This window comes from Ischnura elegans, chromosome 1, assembly GCF_921293095.1.
Source record: "Ischnura elegans chromosome 1, ioIscEleg1.1, whole genome shotgun sequence".
In the NCBI taxonomy this organism is placed as follows: domain Eukaryota; kingdom Metazoa; phylum Arthropoda; class Insecta; order Odonata; family Coenagrionidae; genus Ischnura; species Ischnura elegans.
In genome coordinates, this window is record NC_060246.1 from 121,803,686 (window position 1) to 121,822,126 (window position 18,441).

General features: G+C 37.1%; 1 protein-coding gene across 1 annotated transcript in view; it reads right to left on the reverse strand.

The window, feature by feature from the left end:
• Positions 1 to 1,700: 1,700 nt before the first annotated feature.
• Positions 1,701 to 18,441, reverse strand: part of LOC124163032 (histone-lysine N-methyltransferase 2C-like) — a 155,788-nt gene continuing 139,047 nt past the window's right edge. Inside the window, exons 55-61 of the mRNA XM_046539843.1 lie at positions 16,364 to 16,473; positions 8,743 to 8,986; positions 8,281 to 8,634; positions 4,532 to 5,181; positions 3,795 to 3,924; positions 2,872 to 3,054; positions 1,701 to 2,781 (exon numbers count right to left, since the gene is read on the reverse strand). Coding sequence (XP_046395799.1) covers positions 2,689 to 2,781; positions 2,872 to 3,054; positions 3,795 to 3,924; positions 4,532 to 5,181; positions 8,281 to 8,634; positions 8,743 to 8,986; positions 16,364 to 16,473 — 1,764 coding nt within the window. The 3' untranslated portion in view covers positions 1,701 to 2,688. The remainder of the gene's footprint in view (positions 2,782 to 2,871; positions 3,055 to 3,794; positions 3,925 to 4,531; positions 5,182 to 8,280; positions 8,635 to 8,742; positions 8,987 to 16,363; positions 16,474 to 18,441) is intronic.

An 18,441-nucleotide genomic window follows, 5' to 3' on the forward strand; every position in this document is an offset into this window, starting at 1 on the left:
CGGTGTTTATGCGAAAATCCTTCTTTTTTCGTATATACCTTCAATATGCACTAATTTTCATGCTAATCATCATTATTTGTGGCAATTTTGTTCCATATGAGAGCATACCGAACAGTTAATAAAAAAATAAGGTATCCAACTATCCTAATCATTTTAAGGGACTGTTGAATTAAGAGAGATCACATCACTTCATGGTAAAAACCATGCAATAGCACTTTCTGTAATTATTAAATAATAAATACATGTTAACTAATGCATGCATGTTTGTTTAAACACATAAATATAATGATTTAAAAGACAGTAGCCTTTTACCTTTCATTTCCGAACGATATGAAAAAATGGTGCCAATCACTGAAACCTCTCTATAGTGAACCTCCGCACATCAAATTGCCCAAATTTTGGTCCCCTCCATTACGATGTAAAGAGGTTTTACTGTATAATCTATACTACATAAAAATAATGTATTTTTCGATCACAGAAAAATTGCAAATAAATAAAGGGATAAACTGTAGGACTAGATAGGTAATTTTTAAAAATTTTCATTATTTTACAACAAATTATGCATTTTAAAAATACGTATACAAAAGCCGTTTTATTATTTTACATTCATGTTTGCAACTTATTGTGGAAAATGAATGTTGTAGACTTGAGTAGTGTCCCCTAGGTTGAGTTATAAAGTTCATTGAGTTGACAAAACAGCTAATTTTATGGTGCGCAGAGTCATTTATTGTAATCAAGTGTCTTGATGTTTGAATTTACATAGAACAAAAAATAAATCAGAATTTAGAATGAAATTTCCTTTAAAATGACGTATTATCCATTATTATGGCTTGCACTTATGTCCAGATATAAATTTGCAAAATACAGCGGCACATCATTTTGACGTCGACAGTAGGCGAGGATTCAAATGATAGGATATGTACAACAGAATTTTAAAACTCACCCCATTCCTCCACTCTCCCAATAAAGGAAATGATTTTGTCCCAGGCATGCAGTGTGCAGTGTCGTCCATCCCCCAAAACATGGTTGAATTAAGAGACGGTTGAATATTGACGAGACACCAGCCAAAGGAACAAGGCCAAGCAACATTGCAATGCGGTCAGCAATGTAAAGTTATCCAAAAAAGAGGATGAGATGTCAATGAAATACATTACTTGGTTGTTGTTCTCGCTTTCTCAATCATGGCTACATGACAACATTCAACAAGGAATAAAGAAAATATTTGTGTTCAGGTAAAATAGAGTATTTCAAAACAATTAAAATATCAAAAGACATCATAACCACAATCATCACGTGCACCATATTATCCAATGATGGTTTGATATTTATTATGTTTATACTCTTCTGTAAACGCTGGAATGTTGAAGTGAAACTAACTAGACGTCAGGTTTATTCACGAGGTGTCCTTAATAATATTTTACACAATCAAACACCATAATTTTTTTAAATCAATATTTATCAAGTATTTTACAAACGTTTTATTTTACCACAATAACAGAAAATTCTTTCACACACATCATATACACAACTGCATCTTAAACATTCTTTCAGTTAGCTAGAGAATTTTACAATCCCTATATGATTGTCCAGAGGATTGAAAGAGAGGTTAATATCAATTTAGAAATATATTTTCATCAATTTGAAATTTAACTTGACTGTGGTAGCAAGGCAATATTAATCCCCTCTTTTTCAATGTAATGCACATGATTCAGGTATTATTTGCTAGTTATACAAAAAAGTTGAATGTACAAAAGTATTTAGTTCTCAAGAGAGAAATAAAAACAAAACAAAAAACTGTACATGGCGAATGAAGGAAGAAATTACAGTGACTTTTATTCAAGTGCTTTAACTCAACTGAACTATTTACAACTTTCCTATTAAAAAGGGGAGTGGGTTGTGAAGGTTGAACCTACACTTCTCATTATTCATAGAATGATAGTTTGTACTGGTGCCAACCCAATTGATGCTCAAATGAATCTCGGTGCGTGCATCTTCATGGTCAAAAACTATATGGAGATATACGCAGGCAATGGCAGCGTTACCTCCCAATAAATTTCACATAGCTCCTGAGGAGCACATTACTTTGTACATCTATGCATATTAAAAAAATCATATCACTAATTTCATCTCATAATCACCTGTGGCACAGTACACCACCTCATTACGCATTTTTTTTTAAATTCGACTTTGTACATTCACTATGAAATTCTGCTTTGGCAACATAGCTTGTTTGGTTCCTATTTGCACATTATCCTGACGATCAAAATACACACTCTGATATTTCCATTTAAAAAGCAGCGACATGGAAGAGTAATACCAACTCAAGAGCAATTAACAACCATAAAATAAACAATTATTGAACCAACAACTGTCGCTGCGAGAAAAAACTGCATCAATTATTACCATGTACTCTTTTAACATCACTTTCCAGCCACATATTTATAGATATTTTTACAATACATTACTTTGTACACCTTCATACATATTTACAGCCCATTACTCTTAAAACTTAATTTTCAAACGGATTTTAATAATAACTCTATATCTGAATGACTAAAATGTTTCTCATTAAATACATGATTATCTAATTCAAATCAAAGGAATGTATAAAGAAGGCATTTTGTTTACCTCACTCAACTTAGTATTATCCATTATTATCCTATCAAAGAACTAATGTCCAGTTCAAATTTAATTCATCCATTTCTTGCAATTAAATGCACCACACAAACATGGGATCTTGTGCTGGTCATCTTCTATGTCGAATTTGTAGTCATAAGCCAACTAGGGAAAGAGAATTATTACATTAGCTTTGAGATACAACTTTTACGAGGCAAATGTTTCTTGAACCCATAAGAACAAACAATTTATTACCTCTTCTCCTCTTGAAATCCGCCTTTTTGCAAAAATGATGATTCTAAGGTCCCTCTCAACTTCTACTATTTCAGCAGCACAATTTGGATTACACGAATGGTTGATGTAACGAGCTAAACCTCCAGAGAGTGTGGCATCAATCACTCTATCCTCATCCAATCGAAACATATAAATTCCACGATTCTGAAAAAAATTGAATTAACTTGAAAATCAACATGAAACATCCATGCTCTACGAAATGCATTATCACAGTAACCACTGTGTAGCAATTAAAAAAAAACCTGCATAGCAATTTTTTAAAATAGCATGTTTTCCGGGGGAATTTCTTTGTTTTTCTGGGAGCTATCCAGTCCAAGAATTGAAGGCTAAATATTTCTGATGGGGAGGAATCACATGAGGAAGAAACGGTTGCTGAGTTATCATACTACTCTTGATCTCTTCCAAAAATTTCATTGTGGACACTCTTTTAACTACCTTCTTCAAAAGATGTCTACTAAAAACACCCTCAATATGATTGTAAATTTAACACCATGAAATACCTCAGATGGAAACTGTAATGACCAATAACTGCAGTCCGATGACAGAACAGTAATTAAAAGCTGTAACTATTTGAATAAGTGAAGAATATCAAGTAAGCAACAATCCTAACAGAAAATTCTTCTAATGGAAAGTAATTGGACAAGGAGCTTAAATTAAAGGGATTTGAATATCTAGAAAAACAAAAAAAAAGCAAATAAGCATTACTTTATTGTTTTGCTTTTCTTTGGGTGTGTCAAAGGAATCTAACCCATTGGGCTACTTTTTGCTGGATATTACATCCATCAAAAACAAATTTTTCCAGGACTTCTGCCAAATTGCAGTTTTTCTGGAGGACCAAAATTTCCAGGGTAACCTAGATATCCATAAGATGAAAGAAGACTCACCCTGGCCTCATACTGTTTCTCCCTCAATTCAGCCAGCTCAGTCCTAATAATTTCTCCAATGTATTCGATTACCATGGTGTGTCTTTCAATGTCACGAGCTGCATACAAGCCAAGTCCTTGAATTTTTGATCTGAAAAATAATAAATTATAAATCACTAAATGACTAGATCACATGAATGATATCTCCAGCTATTCTTCGACATATCAGAATACAATGAAGACAAAGAGTATTTCCTTAAACATGAATTTATACGACCACCTTGTTAAAAATATAAGAAGAAAAATAACACAGAAATAATGGAAAAGCAGATGGATTACTGGAAATCAAAGAAAACATGATTAAGTGAAACATTACCTAATGAATACAAATAATAGAATACTAAAGGATACATACCACAGACTTCAAACCAATATCATCAAATAAATATAAAGGGCGATTTCTATCAGAAAGCAAAAATTCAATCTGAACAAATGAAAAAGATGATGTGGTTGAAAGAAATTAGAACATTCCCAGGATATGACTACATAAAATAGTCCCACATAGGCCATTCATACATAAGTTACATTTTATTGACTTGTAAAAACCATAGCACTAGTGAGATATGAGACAAAATATACAAACTTGAAAAAGTTATAAATTGAAAGTGTCCAGCACTTCTGGAAAAGGTCAGCTATCAGAGTCAGCAAATGATTTGCTCTAGAGCGAATGCAATTTTCATTCAATACAATTCACCCACCTAGCAAGGTAAACATTGTTCCTCCACTCTTGCTTCATCTTCTTGTACTGTGAACTCTTAGAATGAACAAACTGCTTTGAGTAAGGGCAGGCAGGCTCCCCTGCCAGACCACTCCCAATGCTAATGCTTGATCCAAGTGGTGTTAAGGGCCTCTGCGTCCCAGAGCCAAGACCAGCAGAGGCTGTTGCTGAAGATGCGGAGGCAGTGCGTTGCGTGTAATGTGGACGCTTGCTGAGGTGTGCCCCTCTCAATCGTGGCTCTCCCCGGGCACATCCCGATGGATTCATGGCAGGTGGAAGCTCCAGTAATGGATTCCTCCCATATCGGAAACGGTAGTCTGACAGATTTTCCACCCCTGGGAGACTCTCCAAAACTCGAACCACTGCAGGCTCGGTAAGGCCAAAAAGATCTTCCCCAGAGACAAAACGAGGGAAGAGCCGCACGGAGCCGGTTGACTGCCTCAGTTCCGTCAGGGGACCAAGGACTTGTGTCCACACCCCCCGTGCAGAGCTGTCAACTAGGTGGATGTCAGGATGATGCGGCTCCAGCACTCTCACTCGAAATTCTGGGCGATTATCAGGTGACTCATGAATGGAACACACGTATCGACAGCGTTTATTGGGAACTCGCATGCTCCAATACAATCGAACCTGTTCAAGGTGAGAAAAAATTAGCAATAATGAGAAGATTTTTTAAAAATCATCATAAACATATACCATAGTAAAAAAGCTATCACAAACAGTTCGCCAAAACAATAAAGGATACAACTCTTAAAATAATTTAGTCCATCATTTCATGAACATGTAATGTTTTCAATCACATAAAACTAAATTCTAAGGTCCTCAGTTCTTGGGGCAATCAAAGCCCGAAGTAAACATAATCTAACCAAATTTTTTCATAAGAATGTAAAATTAGTCATGGTCATTTGGAGATCAGGAACGTCATTCACTTGAGTGATGTAACCCCCAGGTTGGTTTGGATTTAAGGTTAGAGCTGTCCCAGACTGATCCACATACAAGGGAATTTCAAATACTTGGGGGCTATCAAAATGTTGGGGGATCAGTCAGGGGGCACCCATGATTTGAAACTGGCAACTCTCAATCTGCAAGCAAGTGCTCAACCTTCTTGGCTACCATGCTCCCCTTCTTTTCAAATTACTTTTCCTATATCTAAAAAATAATGGCCAAACTGGAACTGACCACAAATAATTGAGAAAGCCATTTAAGGCATGGTTTTCTATTTTGTCAAGTGCTGTGTTGGCCTTATTAATGCCTCTATTGTAACGCATATGAACTGCTCTCTATACTGTTTGATTTTTTGAGTCTTTCAGCAACATTCGTAGTATAGATGGTCCAGTTCCAAGCTGCTTCTGGAAGGAAAACTAATGAAGCTTCAGCAGTGCATTCCTCCCATATCGGAAATGTTAGCCTGACAGATTTTCCACCCCTTGGGAGACTCTTCAAAACTCTATTGTATTGTATTCGAAATCTCTTGCTTACTGCTAGCTTACTCGTAAACATGAGAAAAATGGTTAACGATTTTTGGCATTCCAGTCGGCAAAAACTCACAGAAATATGACTTTTTTTGCTTGAAACATGCATTCTAACCACTAGGTAGCCAAAACATCAAGAAACGGGCATGAAACTTATTTCTGGTGCAACAGTGAACAGCCGGAAACAAAAGAGCAGGAGAAGTATAGCACGGTGGACACCTTGAAATATTGAGTTTGAATAACAATGAAATGCCTCCAGTTCTGAGTTTAAAAATTTAATATTCATTTAGAGAGAGCAGAGGATGTGGACATTTGGTTCAACACGCACCACTTTCTTGGATGCATTTAAGTGGATGAAGGGAAAGTGATCCCAAAGTGATACAGTAGTATCCGAGGAGTCATACCCTATAGGCATCCAAAGTATCAAGAGTGAGCACTGAGTTATTTCCCGGAGTATCCTTTTTGGCTTTGTGTACTTTTTACAGAGAAAATATAACCCATAATAGGCAGCATAACCATTATGATAGTCACGTAATTTGATAAGGATGAAATAATGCATCAGCATTGAGAATCCAGTGTTTCAATCTGTGGTTTGAATATCCCAAAATTTGTCAAAACAACATTTATTATTAGTTTGAAATTTAAAATGTACCTAACACAACAAAATAAATTTGCAAGTCCTTCCAAAATCATGGAGAAAGTCGTTATTTGGGCTGAAAACCCCCAATTTTGCATAGAAACTGTAACTATGCAATAAATTAGCATTGGCGAAAATCAACTCTTTGTAGGAAAAATTACTCATGGGTATTAAATTCTTTAATTTATCTCATGCCCATAAAATAAAAGATTTCCTCATTTTTATAATTTTTTTGTGAGGCCATAAACGTTACTCACAAATAAAAAGGTAAATAATCAATGAACATATCGATGGCTAAGTTCTAACAACATGTATCTCAAAATTTGGCCGGTCTGACACAGGTATCTTATGTAAAGTGTAATAATATTAACAAGAAAAAATTCAAGCAAAAAACAACTCTTTGAAGGAAAATGTATGCTTTTTTTTCAGTTTTATGAATTTTTGGTTTTCAATTTCAGTGTACAATTAGAAAAAATGAATCGTTTTTTGCTCTCATGAAAAGTTGCAATTTTTGAGATACGTGTTGTTAGAACTTAGCCATCGATTCGGAAATCCACAATAAAATGACATACAGTGAGTCCTCGTTCTACGTCACCCCGTTTAACGTCATTTTGCGATAACGTCACGAAAATTTTACGACCGTGATTCGTTTATCGTCCCTTCGCTTCGCGATAACGTCAGGTCTGGTCAGGTCTTTTAAATTTCGCGCGAGAAAAAAGGCGAAGCGGCGGGCGTTGCAGGTTGTTCGTTTTGTGGGCGGTAATACAGTCAGTCTAAACGAAGTGTAAAACGGTGTGTTTATTGTCAATTTCGATTACGTTTATAGCTAATTTTCTGCTAAATGAATTCTTAGGTAGGCGCGCAAATGTTAAGTGCGTAAATGTCAAGTAAAGTTTTAGCAAATTTTACTTGACATAACGGTTTTCTGGAACCTGAAAAGTGATTTCTAGGAATTTTTCCGTGTAGAACTCGGAGTATTTGTCGTCACTTTTTCGCCGTGTTCTCAATAACCTTGGTTCCTGTAACTGCGACGATGTTTCAACGATGATGATGCCCAGGCGACGCTCGAACGGGTGACCACCATAGCGAAGCCGAAAAAACAAATGCGGGAAGATACAAAAATGGAGAAGGATGTACGTCGCTGCTGGTATTGCCGTCGATGAAGACAGGGACTCGTATTTATGCCATAGTTTGGCATTCCCATCGTAAAAAATGGCCCAAATATGATACGCTAAAATTTTTTCACGTAGGAATTGTGAGGTCCAGGACCCGATATTCACTTTTTACATTGTTTCTTATGGGATAATGTGCTTCGATTAACGTCATTTCGTTTATCGTCACATTTTTCAGGAACGGTAAGTGACGTTAAACGAGGACTCACTGTACTGACAAGACAATAAATTTCTTTTTGCCTATAAATTACCACCGAATAACATAGTCAGAATATTGAATAAATGGGTATTAGATAGAACTCTTATGAGAACTCTTAGATAAATTCAACTCTTTTGAGGGGCATGCGTACAGGAGAAAAACACAGTTTCATAAGAGATACTAAAAATAGTGTACAAAACATACCTACATCTACAAAAAAACCAAGAGAAAAGAATAATTTTCACTCACAATCTTGTATCCTATTGGGTAAATATACTGAGGCGTATGAAATGCTTGAAGTTGATGAGGAAGAAGCTGTCCAACACTTAGAAATATCATGCTCCCAACTCTCAGCAAGCTGCCGTCAAGATCAGTAGGTGGTGGGCCAAAGCTGCTGTCTGCACCATCACCTTCTCCCTCATTGGGTTCCAGTAGCACAAGAGATGAGAATGCAGCTTCATTCGCAGGATCATTGTGATAATGCATCACTTTTGCTATCTGTCTGTTCTCGTCACGGTTTACATACACACGTCTGAAGACTGACAGGGTGGTCAACTCATTCTCTTTCTCATTTTTGGGGACATGCTGAGGACAGTAAGTAGTCTGCAAATGACAAAAGCGTATATAAATCATTTAAGCTAGCAAAAATTAGAAAAACTTACAAAGGAGTGCAAAACGACATTTAAGTTCCATTGCAAAAAATGGACTTACCTTGTTTTTGAAGAAAACACATTTATCTTTGACAGCACACCCAAGATGATAAACTGTGGAGCAGCGAGCTTTGAAGCAACGAACTGTCGCCCCTGAGCGCCGACAAACAGCACAGTTAAGGGTGAGGCCTTGGCGAAGTGCTGCCTCTAAGTTCATTAGTGCACCATTCACTGTTTCATATACTTCATCAGACCAAAGGGCACAATTAAGGTGGACCCACTGATCAACGTCAAAATTTAAAAGCCTGAAAAACCCAAGAGAAGAATTTAATTTTCATAGCTACAAAAATACATAACTAGCACATTGTCTGCTGGACTGTTACAGATATATTTACTACCCCATCAATTTTTCAATATAACTAATAATTAATTGCTTTCTTTTTATAACGGCATTTTTACCACATATTCCCATCGATAACACGCGCATTATCTATACAAAAATGTTCAGATGATTGAAAAAATGACGATACGCATGTTATCTATTGTGCGTGTTATACCTAGCCATGCATTATATGCTAATAATGCATGGCTTAAGATAAAGGTAAATAGACAAAACAACTACATAAAAATTAATTCACAACTTTTACTATAACTAGGATTGATTAACAGCAACATGACTTTATTGCAGTCCCTATGTTTACTGCTGTTCTCGCCTCAGTTCAAGAGAATAAATTTCACTCACGATCAAACACTCAAATGATAAAACAGAGTTCCCAATTTTATTACAGGTAATCAAATCAGATCTTGAAATAGTACTAATAAATACATATTAACTTTAGAAAGAAATCCACGCCTTGCTTAGCGCAATTTCGATTAAAGCAATTTGGATATAGTGAAAATTCATTCCTTGGGGAACATCCCAACGCTGCTTAGCCTGATCAAATAACCTTAACACTCTCTTGATAAAACCTGAACTTATTTATTTATTTATTTATTATCAAACTCCCCGTAAACAGCACATGACGGCCTTTTACAACGAGGGTTTCCAATATTAACAAAGTACAACACAAACATCCATGCCCTGGATAGGGATCACTTACCCAGGCGGGATTCGCACCCACGACCTACGGTTTGGCAGGCGAGGACTTTACCCCACCGCCACCGAGGCCGGCAGTTTTGAGTGAAACACACAAAATTGCTCTCATTTTATGCATACCAATAGTATTTCTTATCTCAAATCTTCTACTTTGTTTATAAATTCGTTAAATCCATTGCTATGCAATGACATAAAGCATGCCTTGTCATGCAGTCCGAGTAGCCGACCTACTGAAATAATTTATCTCATCTCCTTAACATGTTGCATACCGGGGTATTTAAATTCCTAGGAATGCCGATTCTGGAAATATGTGCCTATTAGGGCGTAATGGCTTTGGTTTAAACATGGTTAAAAAGCTAATGTTTAGAATAAAACTTTACCCAATCAAACGTTATGATGTATTTATTCATTATGAATAACGAACAACAACTGAAAACGTACTAACGAATACGTATTGTACGCTTTAAAATTGTTTAGGTTGACGCTCCTAAATGATGAGAATCTTCGTCATCCGTCCGGAACGTTCGGGAAAAAAAATGACGAGAATTCTCGCCATCCGTACGCAACGTGTTAACAGAATGATATCTGTTATTTTAGATCATTAATTAATTTTGGAGCAAGAGGAAGTGAGTTTTTAAAAAGTAATATGGTTTGAGACGCAATTTTTGCCATAATAGCTTATCGGGAAAATTGACTTCCACAGAGAGGGTCCACTCTAAAGCCTCCAAGGTTACAGGGGATAAATGGAGCGGTGACCGTGTTGCGTAGGAATAGCATCAACACATAAAAGGATCTGCTAGAGAGTCTAAAACACATTGGCTTCATTCCCTGTAGGCAGTCGTAGGCCCTCTGCATCTCAAGAATAAAGTGTGGCAGCTGTTCTGCAGTAGAAGGTGATTTTTTTAGATAGAGCCATATGGAGTAAAAACCAAGTGAACAATGGCAAAAATATGAAAGCAGATAGAAAAATTAAAAAATTATTAAGAAAAAACATAAACCCAGAAGAAAAATTGATTGATTATGGAGAGCATCAAAGCGATATCGTGTATAAGTTTTAACCCATGGCATCATCTTCTGCATTAAGATGAAGTTAAAACATCAGTGACATCAGCTGCACAGCAACTTCAACACCTACACAAAGTTCATTGCTGGAAAAAAACTGAAAGACTTCTGGATTTATATTATATGGTAAAATGATGTTCCTTTATCTCTGGCATTTCCTTTATTAGTGGAAAAGCTGTGGCTTTAGTTGAATAATGTAAAAGAATATGAAGGCGGTAATTGCTTAAAGACACTAAGAGAAAACTCCGGTTGGTTCCAGAATTTTAAACGGCAAGCAGGTATTTTCAGTGCGGCAATATCAGGTGAATCTGCAAGTGCTGATAGGGCAGTCACCGCAACATTTTCTGATGAACTCCAAGCTGTGATTGAAAGTGGCTCCTATCCCCCTCAACTAGTTTTTCATGTTGATGAGATGAGATTGTTTTGGAAAAGAATGAAATTTTGTTCATTCATTTTCTGGGAAGAAAAACCAATGTCACCTTTCAAGGTGTTTAAAGACTGTTTCACGTAGCTGCTAATGCCTCGGGGGATTTCAAGTTAAAGCCAGTTATGATTTATGATTAACAAACTCTGTGAGCAATGAAATGGTATTCGAAGTACCATTTACCTGTCATTTAGATGAGCAACAAAAGGACCTGGGTGACACAATACAGGCGGTCCTCGCCTTTCGTACACTCGACTTTCATACTATTTGCACTTTTGTACGTTCAAAATTGACACCTTTTACTTGACTGCCGTACGCTAAATTCGGACTTTCGGACGTTGGTCTGTAATTTTTTTAAATTCCCGCGATGTTTAATGCGCATCCCAACATTCAATTGTTTTAAATGGCAGTATATGCAAATAATACGAACGTATACAATGGAGGGAATTGTTGGTAATTGACTCTAATCTAGGTGATTTATTTGGGAGAGAGACTGCCTGCTATGGGCTCCTTCATCAAGAGAAGAAGAAAGCCTTCAATGGAGAGATTTTTCAAAAAAGTTGACTAGACATCATCAAATAGCTTTCAATAAAACTAGTAAGATCTTCGTTCTAATTGTGTTTTTTCGTTTGAGTGCTGTTTAATTCATGTACACCTTGAGCAACGATATTGCACGAAATATCACCCAAATTCCGTTTGTCTTTTGTCTTTTTTGAATAACATGCGAAATATACGCGATCACGAATGTCACCTGCCGAATGTCGAATTTTGGTGCAAAAATTAAAAGTTATCCATAGTGCGGGTTCAACAATTACATTTTGTTATGCTTCTTGATATGTCTTTTTATTAATAGTGGACGAAATAAGTGGAACGTCAACTTAAACGCCAAGAGGAAGTTTCACTCGATAGCCAACGGAGTTCTTGTTTTTTTAAATTTTTTTTAAATTTTCTGCATATTTTCGAAAGAAATTAGATGATTTGAGGAATTTTATTAACATATTAAAATTTAGTGAATTGAAATAAAATCCGTGAAAAAAAGGTTTTAGTGCGTATATTCCGCTCTTTTGGAACGTAACCCCTAATTAGTATGGAAGTCAATGGTTCGACTTTCGTACAAGTTTTCGGGAACGCATTGTGTGCGTAAGTCGGGGACCGCCTGTAACTGTTTTTAGACTGGTTTGAAAATTCGTTAACTGCCAGCCAGCACTGCGTTACAAACTCCTGAGATGGCATGCATTTTTTTCCTAGATGTTAGCCCACCCACATGAAAGATGAGAAGTTCAAAAGCACGTAAAAAAATTTTTAAAGAGAAAAAATGTCTTTCAATGCATGCCTCGGGGCAACTGGAGTACTTAAAAATATACCGTATAAGCTTGTGTAAGAGGCGCACCCCTATTTTGAGGATCGAAGCTATAAAGAAAAACTTTTGCGGCATTTTTTTTATCCTATCATGCGGTGTTGCAGATGTATGCCTGGAATTTCGACAGTAATCAAAATTTCCTCTTTCAGTACTATTTGAAAGGGGAAATTATGATAACTGCGGCGGTAATAGCGGCAAAAGAGGGAGTAGAAAGAGTTCCGATCCTCTCTTCGCATACGCCATCGCTCTACGCTGCTAGTCCTACTCACGAACAATTTTGTTTAAAAGCTCTCGCAGAAGTATTGCAATAGAATTGCAGCCGTGGAAAATTTTAAGGCAAAACACGACAGGCATATAGCATGAACCTTCCCAAGAGATTGGACAACAATCAGGGCAATCTCAGCGCCGTAGGATAATAACCACGTCGTAGATTTAAGGCCCCTTGCACACACACCGATTTTGGACGGCGGGTAAAATATCGGCCGTCCACATTCTAATCGTGAACAATGGGAGAGCATTGGAGCTTGCACACGTACCGACCACGCGCCGGCACCGGCAAAATGCCGGTTAGCTGCCGGCCATTGTCACTGTGGATCGCCGGCGCCGGCTAAAAAACATAGCTACTTATCGTTTGACCGGTAAAAATCTGGCATGTGTGCAAGCATCGCTTGCACACATGCCAGATTTTTACCGGTCATGTCAGATTTTTTGCTGTCCAAAATCGGTGTACGTGCAAGGGGCCTAACGGAACTACACTCGGCCCTCCATCAGCCAATGCCTCTGCAGTTTTTTTCCTTTCCAAGACTCCACAGGAAAATAGGAAAATTTCAAGTTACAGGGGAACAATTGAAACGTGTTTCATCCCTACCCCATCTCACCAACTGACCTTTTTCGGTCTACCAGGTTCAATTTTCTGAGTTTCTGGAGGTCAAATGCTAGGTGAGTCACCTTATGAGCTCGGAGATATCTCGATATCTTTCAGCAATCGTAAGACACTCACGAGGTTCTAAAAAGAATTTGGCCTAACGCGAATTATATCTGACAGCATTTAAGTTTTTTGAGCTCTAATTGATTGACACAAAGATTTATAGCTAAAACAAGGCTACTAATATTCAACATAGTCCAAACAGCACAATTTCGGAAGAAACAAGCGTAGCATAAGCGCATTCAAACAAGACGAGACGGACTGGAAACTTCAGGCAACGCAAACTGCGTATATCACATTGCTGCGCATTCGCCCCTTCGCATTAAAGGCAACGACGTCACATGCAAGATCGGACGTGTTCTTCCCTTGCTCCTTCGCTCATAGCCTCGTAGCTTGAAATACGGAGGGGAGGGAGCGCGCTCCTTCCCCTCGACCTCACCTTCAGCGCTCTTCACTTATAAGCATTTCCGATTTCTTCTATCCACCATTTAGTCCAACAATGAACACACTCGTTCGAATTTTTTAAACCGCAGGTTTAGACACCAATATAATTTTCAGTTGCAAAAATCCTCATATTAGCGTCTGAAGATGATTTTTGAAAAATCAGGTGCTCAACGTAATGGAAATTGCTCGGCAAGACAGATGTTGACTATTAACCAGGTATGTCCTTCAAAACGACGCGTTTCTATACGTTTGATAAGCAATTACACTATGCAGTATAAATGCCGCGGGATTCCCACTCGTGGCAGCAAATTTAGCGCGCGCTCTGGAGCGAAAAACCCCGCGCGATCTTTTCAATGTTCACCTCTGGGGTACCGACGTGACGGCGCGATGCTTGCAAGAAATTCAAACAGGAGCATTTCAAAAATACGTCACTAAGGGATAAACTCCCCTTCCTGCCGTTTGATTTTGACCCAGGGTTTCAGATGACTGACTCACGCTGAAAACCAAGGCCACTCAGTTCCCCTTGGACTTGCGACCGGTGAAGGGGAGGGGGGGAGATAAGAAGTTTGTGTAAGAGGCGCACCCCCATTTTCGGCTGCAATGTCTGGGAAAAAAGGTGCGCCTCTTACACGCGCTTATACGGTATAGCTTACTTAAAAATCTTTTAAGACATTTTAAACTATATATATTTACATAAATAAGGATTTCTAAGGCTATATATGATTTATAGGCAATTCGATACCCAACACCTATGCTACTGGGAATGCATCCCTATCTTCCCCATGTTAAAATGGTCTCAAATACTGCAAATTCAATTAGCGCAAAGGCCCCAAGGAACGCATCCCTTGCACTAAGCGAGGCATGGGCGTACGGACAAATAAGCCAAAAATCACAAGCCCTTTAGGCTAACATAATTAAATGGCAGAATGTTTGAATTTCTACAGTTTTAATTTTACTGGAGTGGCTTTACTCTGCAGTATAAGGATTATTTTAATTACTTAGCATGAACCCCAGAGAGAAAAAGTTTGATCTCATACATGGCCCTGAGGGCAAATATTACACGGTATCGTATGTAATCCTTTTTACTGTGTATATTAATAGTATATTTAAATGTATTTTAAATTGTAATATTTTACTTTATGCTGATGATGTTGTATTGATATCTGCTCATAGAGATTTAAATACTGCCATTGCCTACATGCAAAATGATGTAAATAACTTAACAAAATGGTCACATGACCATGACCTCTCCATCAACATGAAGAAGTCCAAAGTTATGTCCATAGCCAATAATGCAGCTAACGTTCAACAGATTCACATAACAATACATGATTATAAATGCCTGCATACTGAAATAACCAATTCTGTGTGTAAATGCAACAAATTAGAACAAGTAACACAATATACGTATCTCGGTATCATAATAGATCAGACATTCAAATTTAGGGAACACTGTGAGAAGATATGTAGTAAATTACGAAAGGTTAGTTATCAAATGTATCATATTAGAGATTTTTTGCATATTAAAGTTAAAAAGATGTTGTATTTCGCAACTGCTGAATCAATATTAAGATATGGCGTTACTATTTGGGGTAAAACCTGTAGGGTACATAAATTAAAACTATACAGTACACAAAACCGGATCATCAAAGCGATTGCATGCCACAAAAAAAATGATAATAATTTGTCAGCTAACTCAGACTCTCACGATACAAATAATTTCTATAAAACACTAAGAATACTACCACTCGAAAAACTTCTAACCTATATTTTAGTAATAGATAATTATTTTTCCAATAAATACAAAACACTGAAAGACAATTTTCATAAAATGGAAAAGAGGAATCGATACCAATATAAAATCCCCAAATGTTTCAATCAATACGGTGAAAACAAAATGGTGGTTAGTGTTCCTAAATTGTTTAACAAATTACCTAAAGAAATGCATGGTTTAACCACATATTCGGATGTCAAAAGTAAACTTTTAAATTATCTACTTGAGGACTTTAATTATAAATTTTAAGACATAAGTTTTTTATCGTTTCTTTCATTGTTTTTAGATGTTTTTATCTTCTTGTAAATGAATTATGGAGAACCTGCTGATGAGCCTGTTTTGGCTCAGAAGGTCTCCTTATTGTAAAAATATTTTTTTTATTCTAAAATGTTGTAATATCAGGGTTTTTCTCTTTTATCTTTTCTTGCCCAATAAGTCAGAATATGTGTTGGTTATATAGTGAAAAGCGTGTTAAGAATTTGTAAAGGGAATGTTTTTAATGTATTATATATATTTTAATATTTGAGATATGTATTTTTGATGTATTGTAATGTGTTTATAAACAAAAATAAAAAATAAAACCTCAAAGGAACTTACCTGGCTGGTCCATCAGAAACTCCATCTCCAACTTGATGACAAAACATGCACTTCCGTTTGTCATCCGGCATCTTCTCAGGCATCACAGTTATACCCATTCGGAACAGCAACTGCAAATTTAAAACAATAAATATTCTATTCCTACTCCTGGACAGTCAAACTATAAGACAGCTTCATATTAAAGATAACACATAACACCGGTATGAATTCTTGGAGGATATTGTGTTGCCAGCTACTAATTAACCTTTGAAGTCAAATTCAAGAAGTGAAAGATAAGTTAGTCCCTGTTGATTTAGGGATGACTAAGCACCATTTCATGGAATTGAATACAAAATGCCTCTGTGGGGATGGTGCAGCAAACCATTATGTGAAGACAAATCACCTGGCTTGTTAGTCTAAGGTACCGGCAATGCATTTGGGGAATATTGCTAATGAAGAAGTGCTTATCGGCAGATTCAATCCACTCTCATTCACATTTCATGAGAATATACTTGTTGATGAGCAGTATTTCAAAGATTTCGACAAATATATACATGAACCCACCCCATTTTCAGAAAAAAATCTAGCCTTTACAATGACAATAAAATGAAATACAGTGGAACCTCGATCTGTCGTTTTCAGGGGGATGGACGAAAAAAACGATCGATGCGGGATTGTTTGTCGGGTTGCCTATGTCCCAGGATCCGCTGGATTTTTGCGAATTATTATATTCATCAATGGATTCAAGCGAGATTTTAGCTGATTACAGGAATATTATTACTTTATCAAAACACTTAGGTCATTTTGTTGATTCGACTTATCTCTCTTTCTAATATCCTAAAGGAACAAGCCGCCTTGCTAAAAAATGTTTGCACTCCACTCGGAATTTTCACTGCTATTATGCATTTCTGTCTGATGTAAAAATTCTTATCCATCAAATGCCATTTCAAGTACACGTATTTATGAGAGAAATGTGCGTGTTATGCCTCAAACAACTGATTTTGCCGTCGCAGTGATTGGTTATGAGATGGATCAAGAAGGCCAAAAATAGTTTATTGTTTGAAATGTTCCTTTCTAGCAATTAAATTTTTAATATGATTGAGGCAATGTGGCGTTAATCGTCAGCGGCACGCCCACCTGATCCTCGGCTTCATCCCACTTCTTGTTTTCACCAGAGATTTTGCTCTACCCCCACCCCTGCCATCATGTGCTACCGGACATACCGAGGCGTTCTGCAATATTCACGTATTTCTAGCCCGGATTCTTTTCTTCATCATCAATTATTTTCAGTCCATCTTTTAAAGTTCTCACTTGTGTCTTCGGAAGGGCCATGGTCCGAAGACGAATAAGAATAAAACTAATGAAAATGAAACCGGACTCCATTGAACCCACACAGAAAACACTCGCTAGTTTTAAGTCAACTCACCCTGGAAAGTACAGAACCACTCGTACGAGGTGAAGTTTGGCACTAATGCTATCGCGTACGGCGTATGCAGAGCTTACTGCAGAGGGTGAAGCATGACCATAAGACTGCGCAATGAAATTTTTTATCCTATAGAGAAGGCAACTTACCCACTCATTTCTAACAATAAGTAGCGTAGCTCTAGATGAGCAGATGAATTCAGATTGCTAGTAGGGAGAAACAAAATATCCTGAGAAGATATCGCTTCGTTAGCACCTCAGACAAGTGAGACTTGTAGCATAACTCGTAAATTGTAACCAGATGCCCTGTTTTCGAAAAAAATCCGCATCAACTGCCGTGAAGCTCACTATCAGCTGCGAGGATATCGATATTCGCCAGAAATCACCATCGTATTATTCCAACTATTTCCTTGCTTAAAATTGTTAAATAATGTTAGAAATACATCGTGTTTGGTATCATTCTTTTTTGAATTACGTGCACATCACTATTATCTCAATCTAATAAAAGTATAATACCAATTGCCAAAATTCATTTTTACACACCTTTCGGGCTAATCGGTGATTCATGCAGCAGTTGACCTCCAGAGGTGGGGATCTTTGAAGCGAGTCAGATAAAAAAAAGTCAGCGGTCGAGAAATGAGGAGGCGTGAAAAAGGTTTCTTTTGTTCTCGAGTAAC